This window comes from Macaca mulatta, chromosome 13, assembly GCF_049350105.2.
Source record: "Macaca mulatta isolate MMU2019108-1 chromosome 13, T2T-MMU8v2.0, whole genome shotgun sequence".
In the NCBI taxonomy this organism is placed as follows: Eukaryota; Metazoa; Chordata; class Mammalia; order Primates; family Cercopithecidae; genus Macaca; species Macaca mulatta.
Window position 1 is genome coordinate 92,560,070 of NC_133418.1, and position 16,409 is coordinate 92,576,478.

General features: G+C 43.5%; 1 protein-coding gene across 33 annotated transcripts in view; it reads right to left on the reverse strand.

Moving 5' to 3' along the window:
- The window catches only part of BIRC6 (baculoviral IAP repeat containing 6), a 255,908-nt gene extending 241,059 nt beyond the window's left edge, over positions 1-14,849 (reverse strand). For all 33 annotated transcript variants that reach the window (XR_013402861.1, XM_077959773.1, XM_077959772.1 and 30 more), the window contains exon 1: positions 14,486-14,849. Coding sequence is in view for 32 of the 33 variants with exons in the window: in XM_077959773.1 (XP_077815899.1) it covers positions 14,486-14,810 (325 nt within the window). In the remaining variant the exon portion in view is untranslated. The remainder of the gene's footprint in view (positions 1-14,485) is intronic.
- Between the last annotated feature and the right edge of the window lie 1,560 nt (positions 14,850-16,409).

Consider the following 16,409-nt stretch of genomic DNA (forward strand, 5'->3'; position numbering starts at 1 on the left):
ATATCACTTTTAAAATTGAAAATTCCTTTTTTTTTTTTTTTGAGACAGGGTCTCACTCTGTCGCCCGGGCTGGAGTACAATGGTGCAATCTCGGCTCACTGCAACTTCTGCCTCCCAGGCTCAAGCAATCCTCCCACCTCAGCCTCCCAAGTAGCTGGGACTACAGGTGTGTGACACCACGCCCAGCTAATTTCTGTATTTTTTGTAGAGACAGGGTTTTGCCATGTTGCCCAGGATGGCAAAATTGAAAATTTCGAAGGAAAGAAATTTTTTCAATTACCAATCCTAATACTTTAAGAAATAGTGTACAACCCTAAAAATCTTGCAAAAATGTCACAAGAAATACATTATTTTTTCAAACTGACAATACACTGTAAAACTCCATTTCCACTGAGATCTCATCAGACTTCAATACTTAAAATAGTCTATTAAAATGTACTATATGCAAAGATCATTCAAAGTCAATAAAGATACAAGCCTGTATCAGAACATCTCCTGTAACCCAAAAATATATATACCTACTATGTACCCACAAGAATTTTTAAATTTTTTTAAAAAGAAGATACAAAATTAATGTAAGGTTCTCACAAAGCTTTTGATAGATAATTAACCAAAAATGAAATCATTTAATAAGAGAAAAAATGTTAGTAACACTATAGTATTAAAAGCCAAAATGAGTATTCCTGTAAAGCAGAACTCACTGCAAAACAAGTTTGGGAAAGGTCAGTGGCTGCACCATGAAGAAAGCGTAACAAATGATAAAACACAATGCAAGGACAGTGTTGTTTCAGGCAAGAGAACCAACATCTACTTAAGCACAGAAGAGGTTCCCCAAAAGATACAAAATTACTGGAATTAAGAGTTCCAAGTTATGATTCTCTTCATTCACATTAACCAAAAGTGTCATCAGACCACTCTTATTTTGCTATAATCTTTAGTATCTGATATCATTTGTTTTGAAAACATAATCACCACAAAAAATTTATCATGGATAAGGCTCAATCTCTAAAGACCTACTACTCCGTTAGATACTTGCTGTGGGGTTTTTTCATATACATTGTTCGATTTATCATAGTTAAATCTCTCAACGTCTTGGGACACATAAGTTATATTATTCCTTTAGGATGCTGACCTGGAGCATGCGCGCACACACTCTCTCTACATCTATCAATCAATCATCTATCTATCTATCTATCTATCTACCTATCTATCTATCTATCTATCTATATTTTTTTTTTAAAAGAGAGAGGGTCTCACTATGTTGCCCAGGCTAATCTCGAACTCCTGGTCTCAAGCAATTTTCTCAGTCTCCCAAGTAGCTAGGACTACAGGTGTGCAATCTGGCTAAACTGGCTATAGTTAAGTAAAATTTGAAGACTAACTTTCCAACTGATGTTGCGCAAGAGAACCCTTAACCATCTGTAAATCAATGGCGCCCAACGAGGTGGCTCATGCCTGTAATCCCAGCACTTTGGGAAGCTGCGGTGGGCGGATCACTTGAGGTCAGGAGTTCGAGACCAGCCTGGCCAGTAAGGTGAAACCCTGTCTCTACTAAAAACACAAAAATTAGCCGAGCGTGGTAGCAGCTGCCCATAGTCCCAGCTACTCAGGAGGCTGAAGCAGAAGAATTGCTTGAACCCGGGAGATGGAGGCTGTAGCGAGCCGAGATCACACTACTGCACTCCAGCCTAAGTGACAGAGCCAGACTCCATCTAAAAAAAAAAAAAAAACAAAAATCAATTGCTACTGCTGCACAAAGGTGCCAATGTGAGAAGCAACTCAGCTACTAATCAATATAATAATCCTACAGTTTGGAACATGTGCCCTTGTGAATTTCTATTTAGAGCTCATATTTGAAATTACTGTTTTCTGTTTTAATATAGATGCCAGATATCTCCTGAATGGTAGTCACAGACATCGTCATCACTCCTCACAGAGCCTACATTTTAAGTCAGCCCAACTCGAATTCCATCCAAATATGAAAATCTATCTAGCTGTTTTTGTCTATTATATAACAGACAAACAGAAATGTCCCCTGGATATCCGCACTGATGCTATCTTGCATCATGCAGATCTTTACTCAGACACCACCTCAAAGAGGCCTTCCCAAGACCACCTAAAAGCACAAATTTAATATATCACCATCCTTATATCAGCTCTAATTTACCTTATGGCATTACTTACTATAGTATGTCAACAGGTAATTAATGCCATAACGACATGGTGGCTCATGCCTGTAATCCCAGTATTTTGGGGGGCCAAGGAGGGCAGGTCACTTGAGGTCAGGTGTTCCAGACCAGCCTGGCCAACATGGTGAAACCTTGTCTCTATTAAAAGTACTAAAATTAGCTAGGCATGGTGGTACACACCTGTAATCCCAGATGCTAGGGAGGCTGATGAGGGAGAATCACTTGAACCCAGGAGGCAGAGGTTGAAGTGAGCCGAGATCACACCACTGCACTCCAGCCTGGGAGACAGAGTGAGACTCCATTTCAAAAGGGGCGGGGGAGAGGAAGCTCTCATTTATCCCAAACACACCAAATAAACCTCTCTAAAGTCTATGGAGTTTGAACTCCTGTTTTTTTATTTTTTTATTTTTATTTATTTTTATTTTTATTTTTTGGTGTGGGGGACAGTGTCTCGCTATGTCACCCAGGCTGGAGTGCAATGGTGTGATCTCCGCTCACTGCAACCTCTGCCGCCTGGGTTCCAGCGATTCTTCTGCCTCAGCCTCCTGAGTAGCTGGGATTATAGGGGCACACCACCACACCCGGCTAATTTTTTGTATTTTTAGTAAAGACGGGGAGGGGGTTCACCATGCTGGCTAGGCTGGTCTTGAACTCCCGACCTTGAGATCCATCTACCTCGGCCTCCCAAAGTGCTGGGATTATAGGCATGAGCCATCATGCCTGGCCAGGGAGTTTGAACTTCTAAACCTAACTGCACATTAGAACCAGCTGGCATAGTTCGAAGAAGAAGGGAAAAAAAAAAAAAAAAAAAAAAAAAAAACAGTATGCCTGGGCTGTACTCCAGGCCACTTAAGTCAGAATACTGGGGCCCAAGCAAGGTATTTTCTTAAAAGCTCCCCTGATGATCCTAAACGAACAACAAAGGTTGAGAACCACTGCCCTGTGCCATCTCTCAGGCTTCCTGTCTCTCCTACTTCATAAATCAAAGTAAAAGCACATAAACAAATTATGAAGATTTAAATTCCTGGTGCCCGCAAAGTCTTGAAGAAGACATTCCCATCTTTCCCACTCAAAAATTCATTTCCTCTAAAGAGTAAGCATAGTATTTACCTCCTCTAAGATACATCCTGATTTAACATACTCAAACTTGATGATAATTACTTTTTAGGGGGAAGGGAGGGCAGCGGGAAGACAGAGTCTCACTCTTCTCACCCAGACTGGAGTGCAGTGCTGTGATCTCAACTGACTGCAACCTCCACCTCCCAGGTTCCAGCGATTCTCCTGCCTCAGCCTCCCGAGTAGCTGGAATTACAAGTGTACACCACCACACCCGGCTAATTTTTGTATTTTTAGTAGAGACGGAGTTTCATCATGTTGACCAGGCTGGTCTCAAATTCCTGACCTCAATTGATCTGCCTGTCCTGGCCCCCCAAGTGCTGGGATTACAGGCGAGAGCCATCATGCCCAGCCTAATAATTACTTTTTTTTAACAGCACTGTCCCAGCCACAGACTGTTTTGTTGTTTTGGGGTTTTTTTTGGTTTTTTTTTTTTTGAGATGGAGTTTCACTGTTGTTGCCCAGGCTGGAGTGCAGCGGTGCGATCTCGGCTCACGGCAATTTCTGCCTCCCGGGTTCAAGTGATTCTCCTGCCTCAGCCTCCCAAATAGGTGGGATTACCGGCATGTACCATCACACCCAGCCAATTTTGTATTTTTAGTAGAGACGGGGTTTCATCATGTTGGTCAGGCTGGTCTCCAACTCCTTACCTCAGGTGACCCACCTGGCTTGGCCTCCCAAAGTGCTGGGATTACAGGCATGAGCCACCACGCCAGGCCACAGACTGTTTTCTGTTTTTTGTTTTTTTTTTGAGACGGAGTCTCACTGTGTCTCCCAGGCTGGAGTGCAGTGGCGTGATCGCGGCTCACTGCAAGCTCCTGCCTCCCGGGTTCATGCCATTCTCCTGCCTCAGCCTCCCAAGTAGCTGAGACTACAGGCACCAGCCACCACGCCCGGCTAGTTTTTTGTATTTTTAGTAGAGACGGGGTTTCACCATGTTAGCCAGGATAGTCTCGATCTCCTGACCTCGTGATCCACCCGCCTCGGCCTCCCAAAGTGCTGGGATTACAGGCTTGAGCCACCGCGGACTGTTTTAAAAAGCAATTACCGGGTGCAGCACAGCAACATGGCACAAGTATACATATGTAACAAACCTGCACGTTATGCACATGTACCCTAGAACTTAAAGCATAATAATAATAAAAAATTTTTAAAAAAGCAATTACCATATTATTTTTATTTGTATCTCTATTATCTCCTCTCTGTACTTTCTTCTTTTTGCAATTTGTATCTCTATATTATCTTCTCTTCTACACCCAAGTTAATCTTAACTTTTTTTGTATCCCTTACATTTGAAGTGCTGCAGTTCTACAATTTGCAAAAATTTCTGTATCTTATCAGATGATGAAACAGCTTGGGTATTAAAAGCGCCTTTCTCCCCCAGGCTAGAGTGCAGTGGAACAATCACAGCTTACTGCTGCCTGAAGTGCTGGACTCACGTGATACTCCTGCTTCAGCCTCCCAAGTCGTTGGGCCTACAGGCATGCACCACCACACCCAGCTAATTTCTTATTTTTTTGTAGAGATGGGGTCTCACTATGTTGCCCAGGCTGGTCTCGAACTCCTGGCTTCAGACAATCCTCCCACCTAAGCCTCCCAAAGTGCTGGGATTACAGGCCATTTGCCCATTTTAAAGTTGGTATCTCAGAGAAGTATCTTGCCAAAGGCACCCTTTTCATGAAGCCATCAGCGTACAACACACATATCAGAGAGGTACCTCCTGCTTGCGTCCCCGCTGTTCTCATATACTACATTACAGAAATATATTGTTTTTTAAGTTCTATATATAGTTATAGCCAATATTCCTAAGGACAGAGTACTAAATGTTTAACAATTTAAGCATAGTTACAACTACAGATTTCCAGTTTAAAAATAATACGCCAGGCGCAGTAGCTCACATCTGTAATCCCAGCACTTTGGGAGGCCAAGGGAGATGGATCACGAGGTCAGGAGATCCAGACCATCCTGGCTAATACGGTGAAACCCTGTCTCTACTAAAAATACAAAAACATTAGCCAGGCGTGGTGGCGGGCACCTGTAGTCCCAGCTACTCGGGAGCCTGAGGCAGGAGAATGGCGTGAACCCGGGAGGCGGAGCTTGCAGTGAGCCACTGCACTCCAGCCTGGGCAACAGAGCAAGACTCCATCTCGAAACAAAAAAATAAAATAAAATAAAAATAAAAATAATATAATACATCCATATTTACCTCTGCTCCCTCCCAAGATCCCACCGAAAAGACACTAAAGGAATAAAGAAGGTATTGAACAAACCCAAAAAGACAAAAAGAACAAGTGAAGAGAAAATAGCAACAAAATTTTTGAAGTTGGAGGGCAAATGGAAAAGCATTAACTAACTTGTTTCCTCTCCTCCCCACAAATCTTAAAGTAAGCCAGCATGGAAAGAAAGCCCAAAACATTCATGTTGTATTCTTTCTCAAATACACAGGTAAAAGAGGTCTAATAATTAAAATTGCTGGCCGGGCATGGTGGCTCACGCCTGTAATCCCAGCATTTTGGGAGACCGAGGCAGGCGGATCACCTGTGGTCAGGAGTCCAAGACCAGCCTGACCCTGTCTCTAGTAAAAATACAAAAATTACCCCAGCATGGTGGCGGCGCCTGTAATCCCAGCTACTTGGGAGGCTGAGGCAAGAGAATCGCTTGAACCCAGGAGGCAGAGGTTGCAGTGAGCCAAGATCACATCACTGCACTCCAGCCTGGGCAACAGAGCAAGACTCCATCCCCCCCAAAAAAATTAAATTAAATTAAATTAAAAAATAAAAAACAAAATAAAACTGCTTAAAAGCAGTTGCTTTTTACAATATTTTCTCAATTAACTAATACCGCAACCAAGCTCCAATCATAAGAGGGCCCTAATTTTTTACCTTAAACTAGGAGTTCTTGTACTTTAAAATATGGGAACCATGGCCAAGGTGGTTCAAATTCACCTTGTTATCTACATAAGGCAGACAAACACTTGTTGAACTGAACTATATAATTTAAGACACCAAAACAAAAAGTAGGGCCAGGCGCAGTGGCTCACGCCTGTAATCCCAGCACTTTGGGAGGCCGAGGCAGGTAGATCACAAGGTCAGGAGTTCAAGACCAGCCTGGCCAACATGGTGAAACCCTGTCTCTATTAAAAATACAAAAAATTAGCTGGGCATGGAGGCGCGCACCTGTAATCCCAACTACTCGGGAGGCTGAGACAGGAGAATTGCTTGAACCTGGGAGGCAGAGGTTGCAGTGAGCTGAGATCACACCATTGCACTCCAGCTTGGGCAACAGGGCAAGACTTCGTCTCAAAAAAAAAAAAAAAAAGTAACATTTATTGACTGCTTATGGTGAGTCAAGCAATATTCTGTATGTATCAGTTTATTTAATCTTTACAATAACCCAGTGAGTTAAGTACTAATTATGAAGCACAGAGAGAGGTTAAGCAGTTTGCATAAGGTCACACCTGGAACTTAAATGGTCTGGCTCCAGAGCCAATATTCTATTCTTTCTTAATATCACTAAAGTCAGTCAACAGAAACAGAGCCAAAGTACATATTCATAGCCCAAAAAGAGATTATGCTAAATTAAGTTTTTATAAAGAACTCAGATGCTTTCATAAGACAATTATCTTCTAGGGCTACTGAGATCCCAATCTATATCATGTTTATCTCTCAAAGAATAGTTGAGAATAGGAATGCTGCATGTACTAAAGTTAGCCAGGAATTAGAACTGGTTTGAATCATTTACAGTTTCTATCACTGGGAGATTGCACATTTTAGCCAAAAAAATTTATTTCTTGATTACTACACAGGCACCATGACTTCTCAGAGCAGGCAGCTCTGGGCCTGAAGTTTAATCAAGAAGCTCTTACATCAGGAAAGAAAAAAAAAAAAAAAAAAAGACACCCAATCTAAACCTCACTGAAGCTACAGTAAAGTACAAAGATCTTCCTCTTATTTATGACCACTATACAAATTTCTCAAATCAAAGTCATTATCTATATTACTGAGGGACTGACTCTAACAACCTAGTGGGGGGAAAAAAAAAGTCAGTATCTATACAGGTAAAGAAAAAAGATACAAAGAAATGTAAAATTGGAGTGTTTGTCTAAGAACACTGAGCAGGACTGGCCGCGGTGGCTCTCGCCTGCAATGCCAGCACTTTGGGAGGCCAGGGCAGGCAGGTCACAAAGTCAGGAGTTCGAGACCAGCCTGACCAACATGGTGAAACCCCATCTCTACTAAAAATACAAAAAAAATTAGCCGAGCATGGTGGCGCACACTTGTAATCCCAGCTACAAGTGTAGGCTGAGGCAGGAGAATCGCTTGGACCCGGGAGGCGGAGGTTGGAGTGAGCCGAGACTGCGCCACTGCACTCCAACCAGCCTGGGCAACAGAGCAAGACTCCATCTCAAATTAAATTAAAATAAAATAAAAACACTGAGCAGGTTTTTTTCTTTTTCACTGCAACACAAATCTGGAATTCACTTCGGAAACTGAAGAGACATGACTTTCTCCTACACATATACTGCCATCAATACCCATTGATTAATACCCACACACATATACCTTCATTTGCTTATGTACATATACTACATAAACAAATCTATGTGCACACAGAACTAGAAACACATCTTAACTTCATTCTGACATTTAGCCATGCCAATACACTAAAAGATATTTATCCAAATATAGATTACTGTATATTTGTTACAAATATTCATATTTCCATCTACATTTGAATGTTATCTGCCTATCCTCTATGTGTAAACATTTAGTGAATTTTTTTTAAATAATCACGAGGAGTGTGGCAATACTGACCAAGCAGCCAAGAGACTCAAGGGAATTAGCATTCGCTGAGCACCCCCTATTTTACATTTGTCATGCACTGTTAGGCACTTTTAACGTGTTTGACCACTTAATCTTCCCCACCATCCTATTAATCATTAATCTTAATTTACAGATGAGGAAGCTGAGGTTCAGGAGGTTTAAGTAGTGAGTTCATAAATGAACTAAAATTCAAAATTCAGGACTACCTAACATAAAGCGCATGCTCTCTCTACATAATCTCAAAAAAGCTCATAAAAAAGACAAACAGTATAAAATGTACTACACTGGGGAGGGGCATTATTTCAGGAAGTAAGAGAAACTATCACCCCCAGTAATTAAGTAAGAGAACACCTTAACAATATCTTACTCTTACATAAAAGCAAAATCTAGATGGGTTCTGCAGGATGGTGGAAAGTGGTAAATCAGAAAAAAAACTTAGGAAGTTCAAAGTTCAGTTTAAGTTCAAAAACTGAATATAGAAAAGCTTTAAGTAAAAAAGAAAAAAAAAAAAAAGCAAGGTTTTGTTGTTTTCTGTTTGTCTGAGACAGAGTCTTGCTCTGTTGCCCAGGCTGGAATGCAGTGGCACAATCACAGCTCACTGCAGCCTCAACCTCCCAGGTTCAAGCAATCCTCCTACCTCAGCCTCCCAAGTATCTGGGACTACAGGTGTGCACCCCCATACCCAGCTAATTTTTTTATTTTTTTCTAGAGACAAGGTCTCTCAACTACTGGGCTCAAGTGATCCTCCTGCCTCAGCCTCCCAAGGTGCTAGGACCCCAGGCATGAGCCAGAGCACCAGGCCAAAAGCAAGATTATTTACAGGGAATTAAAGTAGATAAGACAAACATTTTTCGGGCACTTGTCTGGTAAGTACACTGCTGCAAACATTTTATATGCATTAACACTTAATCCTCACAATGAGTACAATTATCTTCCCCATTTTGCAAATAAGGAAACTGGAACAGAAATACTAAATAATTTAGTCAAGGTTATACAGGTGTAAAAATTAAAATAATTCTGTGTAATGGGATGAATTTTTTTTTTTTTATGTTTTAAAACACTGGGATCTTAACCCAAGCTATCTGTGTCCAGAACCAAGCTCCTTTATAACTATTATGCTAAATTTCATGAACAAACAATAGCTAGGGTAAAAGACATATCTAGTAATACAAACAGTATGGTCAAGTGGTGTGTAGCTTTTTTATTTTTAAAATCCAAAGTCAGGCCAGACGTGGTGACTCACACCTGTAATCCCAGCACTTTGGGAGGTTGAAGCAGGCGGATCACAAGGTCAAGAGATCGAGACCATCCTGGCTAATGTGGTAAAACCCGTCTCTACTAAAAATACAAAAAAAAATTAGCCAGGTGTGGTGCAGGCGCCTGTAGTCCCAGCTAGTGGGGGGGGGGGGGGCGGCTGAGGCTAGAGAATGGTGTGAACCCAGGAGGCGGAGCTTGCAGTGAGCGGAGATACTCCAGGTGGAGTACGCCACCCTACTCCAGCCTGGGCGACAGAGCGAGACTCCGTCTCAAAAAAAAAAAAAAGTCAGCAAATATACAAAAAGAGACAAATGAGCATACGAAAAGATGCTTGACATCATGTCATTAGGAAATCACAATTTTTAAAAAGGAGACACCACTACACAACTACTATAATGGCCAAAATATAAAACCCCCAAATGCTGGTGAGGAAGTGAAACATTCATTGCTGATGGGAATACAAAATGGTACACAGTCACTAAGAGTCTGTCGATTTCTTACAAAAGTAAACATACTCTCACATGCGACCCAGCAATTGAGCTCCTTAGTATTTACCCAAATGATCTGAAAACTTATGTCTACACAAAAGCCTGCACACAAATTTTTACAGCAGGTTTATTCATAGTTGCCAAAACATGGAAGCTAGCAGGATGTCCTTCGGTGTGTGAATGGATAAACTGTGCTACATCCAGACAATGGAACATTATTTAGCACTAAAAAGGAATGAGCTACGAAGCCATGAAAAGACATGGAAGAACTGTAAATGCATATAAATAAAGAAGGCAATTTGAAAAGTCTACAAACAGTATAAATACAACTATGACATTCCGAATAAAGCAAAACTATGAAGACAGTAAAAAGATCAGTGGTTGCCAACAGGGAGAAGGGAGGGAGCAGTTGGGGGAAAAAGGAAGGGAAGGATGAATAGGCACAGCAGGGGATTTTTAGGGCAGTGAAACTATTCTTTATGATAGTACAATGGTGGATACATGTCACTATACACTGTCCAAACCCACAGACTGTACAACACCAAGAGTAGGCCCTAATGTAAACTATGGACTTTGGGAGATGATGATTGTTAGTGCTAAGTTCACGAATGTTAACATACCACTCTGGTGCAAAATACTAACGGGTGGGAGGCTGTGTGAGCATGGAGATAGAGGGTATATGGGAACTGTCTGTACTTTCTACTTAATTTTGCTGTGAACCTAAAACTGCTCTAAAAAAGAAAAGTAATTTAAACAAAAAAAAGTCAAGGAATGTGTTTATTTAGCAATTCGTATATTAGGAAGTACTAATATACTCATTGTTATATATGCATCAAATCAAAAATACTCAAGTTTATACTGTATATTCGGGCTGGGCGCGGTAGCTCACGCCTGTAATCGCAACACTTTGGGAGGTCAAGGTGGGCAGATCACTTGAGGTCAGGAGTTCGAGACCAGCCTGGCCAAGATGGTGAAACCCTGTCTCTACTAAAAAAAAAAAAAAATTTTTTTTTTTTAAAATTAGCCAGGTGTGGTGGTGTGCACCTGTAATCCCAGCTATTGGGGCGGGTGAGGCAGGAGGATTGCCTGAGCCCAGGAGGCAGAGGTTACAGTGAGCCAAGATCACACGCTGCACTCCAGCCTGGGCCACAGAGTGAGATAAATACACATACACACACACACACACACACACACACACACACACAGAGTATACTAGGGATCCTGGGTCCTGGGGAGGGGATATATAAACAAAGTACCTCCCCACAAGGACCTTGAAATATGCGACAGACCTTATATATTTACAAAAAGCTAAATAAAATGGAATTTAAATTTAAATAGTTCAAGATGGCTGAAAAAATACCACAGAAGAGTAAGCTGCCAGATTACTAAAATGGACACTAATAGGACAATATGTGCTTAGGGCTTCAGTCATTTCTGGCTAAAGGGATCAGGAAGTTAAGATATGCTCTAGATCTTGAAAATGACTAAGACTCAGCTAAATGACTGGAGTGAATTGGTGCATTCCAAGAAAGAACAAAACTACTGTAGTTAGGAAAGACAATTAAATGGACTATTTCACAAAACTTATAAATAAGGAGACAAGACTAGAGAGATTAGTAAAGGCCAGATCGTGCAGCTCAGAGCCTCAAAAATCTTCACTCTTAAATACTGACAGGGAGCAAATACTTACCCAACCTGTGTACATACTGATAGCTCTTAATCCAGTTCAAGTTTATTTATAAACATTTTATATCAGATACAGATAATATAAAGACATATAGTAGTAGTCATAGTTAAAAATTCACTGTCTTTGCCACCCAATACATATACATACAAGTCCTGTTTCCATCCTTCAACTTCAAATCTACAGGCAACCCATAACCCTACAAACTGAACCCCATAAGACATACTACTCTATTACCTAGTAAAACTCTATATGATTATCCCCAAGCTTTATCCCCTCAGACACAGATGCCTTTCCTCTGCAGTAGAAAAGAAAGTGGCCCATTGCCCATAAACGGGAAAGAGGGATTATGTTAGGACCATGATCACTACTGGCATCTTCTCTCTATTTATAGGGCTGTCACCCTCTATTAATCATTAAAAGCAAACTTCCTAAATACCTGCAGATTCCAAGTAAAGCATAAAATGCAGCATTCCCTCCTCAATCATCTGAACTGGGGCAAACAGGACCCTATACAACCTCTGATAATTATTAATAATAATAAACTTCAGGCCACGTGAGACAGCTCATGCCTGTAACCCCAGCACTTTGGGAGGCTGAGGTGCGAGGATCATTTGAGGCCAGAAGTTCAAGACCAGCCTGGGCAACACAGCAAAACCCCATCTCTACAAACATAAATAAATTTTACAAATAATAATAAATTTCATTTCTCAGATATGAAAATGTTTCAGAATACATCCATTGTTAACGTTCAAATTTTTTCTGTAATCCTTCATTCCATTCACTATAAACCCTTCTACATATTTTAATTCATATACTCAATCTTCATGCATGGGGACCTGCAATTTTATCCAATCCCAAACTCTTCTAATTAACAAATGCCCCAACAAAACCTGTTATCCCAAATCAATGCTATGTTTTACTTATCTACCTATACCTTCATGTCATACACCTAAAACCCTCCACTTTAGTAATCTACCACTAAAGTGAATATTGTCTTCCCTTCCATGTACAGGCACATAAATATATGTCCAATTTCCCCAATCAACAAACCCTGACACACATTATTATTCTCAAACATGGCCTCCAGACATAAAAAGCACCCCACAAAATTCCTCTATCTATCCAAAACACTTGAATACTTCTGTTAATGACTTTCTTTAGAAATCCTAGTACATATGATACCACTGATTCCAAGCTAAAAATCACAAAAATACTACATCTTCAAGATAGAAACATATACTAAAAAGTGTAGACATGTATGAAAAGGATAAAATCAAATTACAGATAACGTTTATGAAGAGGGAGGGTTGGAGAAATGCAGTCCAGGAGAGATTCAGCTGAGATTTTAATCCTATTTGTAAAGTTTTATTTCTTAAGCTGAGTTGGGGATGCATGGTATTCACTGTAATTACTCTTCATACCTTTTCATACTTGAAATATTTTAAATGACTTTGAAAAGGAAAGATATCCAATTACTAATGAGCATCTCCCTTTTACACACAGCGACAAGCCATTATGTCCAAGTTGCAGTAACTGTTCACTGCTACATCTGGGCCACCCCTATCATTTACTAAGCCAAGAAAAGAAAAAATTACAAACCTACCTCCCAAAACTTTCTCTTAGCTATATTCCAGGTTTATATCCTAAAACTATACATAATCCAATTCTTTCACAACTCTCACATCGACAATAATTAACATGTCTAATTTCACGTTTGCATCCCTAAATTGCCATTTACTCTTACAAATGACTTATTATCCACACAGTAAACTTTTCCTTGTTGTCTACGTTAAAATACAAGTGAATTGGTTGACCACGTAACTACTTCCACTTGGCTAAATGCAGACAGTTGTATACATTATATCTCTATGCAGGAGTACAATTCACTCACATACTAACTTTTCAATCTTAACCTACAACATCCAAATTAAGCCACCCATCATTTAACCACAAATGAAATGTCATCTCCGCCAAATGTAACTCAGCCAGAGCCATTCGAAAACCACTCCAGTCCGTCCACTGAGCATACACCTCACGCATCTAAAAGTCCCGTCCCTGGACCAAGGTTTACGCCACCCAGAAGTGCTCTCTTCCAATGGTGAGACTCAGACACACCTTCAAATCCCAATTTTCGGGTCGCTGTGGGAAAACAAGTAGAGATGGCCTGAAGTTACAAACCCAAAAGAATCTATTTCATACACCACAGATACTGACTTTCTCGTCACTGGGGCGTAGAAGTTGGAAGCCCCGAGCAAGGGGACCAGGTCTAGTAGTCTTTGGCGTCCGCAGAGTCCTACAGTCGTCGACCAAGCAGTTCAGGCAGCTGGCCCGCCTACTTCCCTCCCCACCCCCACCCCGGCCCACCCCACCCCCACCCCTACCCCCACCCCGGGCGCACATCCCGCGGTCTGTCCCCGCACCTGCGGGACCTGAGAACAGTAGATTGCCGGCTCCTCTCCTACAAGTGAGGGCTTAGGTGCCGGCTCGGACGCTCCCCGCCCCTCGCCTCCGGCCACCAGCCTCTCCGCCCGGGGTCAACCCTTCCAGCCTTCCGCTCTCATCTAACCGGGCGCAGGACCGACAGCCTCTCCAGGGCCTACCCGGGCCTGGTTTCCTCCGGTGCCAAGCTCCGAGGCCTCCTCACCTCTCGCAGAGGACCAAGCCAGACCGGACGCTCCAGGCCCGAAAGGCAACTCCCCTTCCACCACTCCCCGACTCGCCGGTCTTTCCTCCCAGCTGCAGCCGCTGAAAAAGCCAAGTCCTAAGGTCCCCCTCCATCAGCTTCCGGGCCTCCCTTCACGGTCGGGCCCGAACCCCCAGCCCTGCCCTCCCGCCACCTCGCTTCCCCAAGTCGCGAGGCCGAGCCCCGGGGCTGGGCGGCTTCTTTCCCCGGCTTCGCGCCCGCCCGGCGTACGGCATACTCACCACTGAGCGCCGAGGCCTGCAGTGTGGCCCCCGAGGTGCCGTCGATGACTTTGATGGTCCCGCGGCTAGTGACGGCCAGGATGGCGTTGAGCGCAGGGTGGTAGGACAGGCTGTGCAGCCCGTCGGCGTCGCAGTGCATGCAGCCGTCCCGCAGCACCAGCCACTCCGAGACCCCGGCCGCCCCCGACCCCGCCGCCGAGGAGCAGCCGGGGCCCGAGGCCGCCGCAGCCGCAGCCGCCATCTTCCGGCCTGCGCTCAGCACAATCACACTGGGAAGCGGCTCAGTGACAGTCCCGGGAGGTGCAGCACCACCGCCAGTCACCATCCGGGGCCAGGGGGCAAGCGGAGCGCGTTAGCCGGAAGTGAAGTCAGGCGCCCGCACGCACGCGGAACGTCGATTGCCCGGCCGGAGGGGCCAAACTCGGAGGGAGGCTGTCGGGGGAAGGGGAAAAGCAGGGAGGGAGGCGGGGCCCCGGGCGCGGGCTGGAGGCCGGCGGGTGGAGCATGCGCGGGAGGGCTCGCGCGTGCCACGCGCCGCGGTTCTGGCCAGCTCCGCGTCCGCAACGTCCCAGTTTCTTCCTGCGAGCCTGGGGAGTGGCGGCTGACGAGTCCGCCCCGCTCCTCGCGGGGGAAGGGGGAGGGGTTGGCCTCCGTGCATTTCCGCTAGGTGGGGACCCCCGCCCTTGCGACCTGTCTGGTACGCCCGGAGGCCTTTTGCAGTAGTTCCAGCTGCCCCCTGACGGTTCCCGGTACGTGCGGTACAGCTGTTCGGCTGTAGCCGGAAGCGGACCTCTGGGTCTCGGCCACGGCCCTGGTGTGAGAATAAACAGTCTGAGAAGCCTCTCGTTTGGATTGGAAGGAACCGAACGATCTTCCCAGACCTGTACCTTTTACTATGCCTGCCCTCCCCATTCCTAAGGCTTTCTGTTGAACAAACGTACCAGATACGAGGTGCTGGAAGCTTAGTTTCTCTATCCACATTCGAAACATCCCGAGTTACGGGAATTAATGAGGGAGTGGGTCTGTGCGCGTGTGGAGCGGGAGTGTTGGAGGGCTAGAAAGGACTAGTCAGTTTGCTAATCATCCCCACCTTGGAGAATTTTTTTTTAACTTTTTATTTTGAAATAGATTCACAGTTGAAAATATACTACAGACCTCTGTGGTCTTTCTCTCCAAAAGCCATAACCCCTATCTATGAGAAAAACATTGGACAAACCCAAACTGTAGGACATAATTTTAATACCTAAACACTACTTGAAGATAGTACAGAGAGATCCAATTTACTCTTTCAGTTTACCCCAATGATTGCATATTACATAATTTTAGTACAGTCTCAAAAGGAGGGATTTGATAGTTGTGTGATGTGTGTATAGTTCAATGTCATTGTATCACCTGTAGATCTACACACCATAGTCAAGATGCAGAGCTGTATGTTCTATATGTTTTGTGATCATTACGTTATTTTGGAAAGACCTAGTTTTCCTTAAAAACCTAATCAAAGAGCTGTTGTGAGGATTAAGAATCGTTGGTAAAATGTGTAGAAGAGCATCTGACAAGTATATAGTAGGTGCTCAATAAAAATGAGTTAATTGCCCTATCACATTTCATGCGAACTTCTTCAGGAAATCTTCATGGATTACCTCAACTACATCTTAAACTATTAGCCATCCGGCTGCATCTGAAACACTTAAGAGATTTGGCTGTATTCCTCTCTTCTTGAGGTCCCTAAAATACAATGAAGTTCCTGGGCCGCCAGAGAGTGACATTCCTTACTCATCTGTGGGAGTTTTTTGTTTGTTTGTTTGTTTTTTGAGACGGAGTCTCACTCTGTCGCCCAGGCTGGAGTGCAGTGGCGTGATCTGGGCTCGCAACGTCCGCCTCTTGGGTTCAAGCAATTCTGTGCCTCAGCCTCCTGAATAGCTGG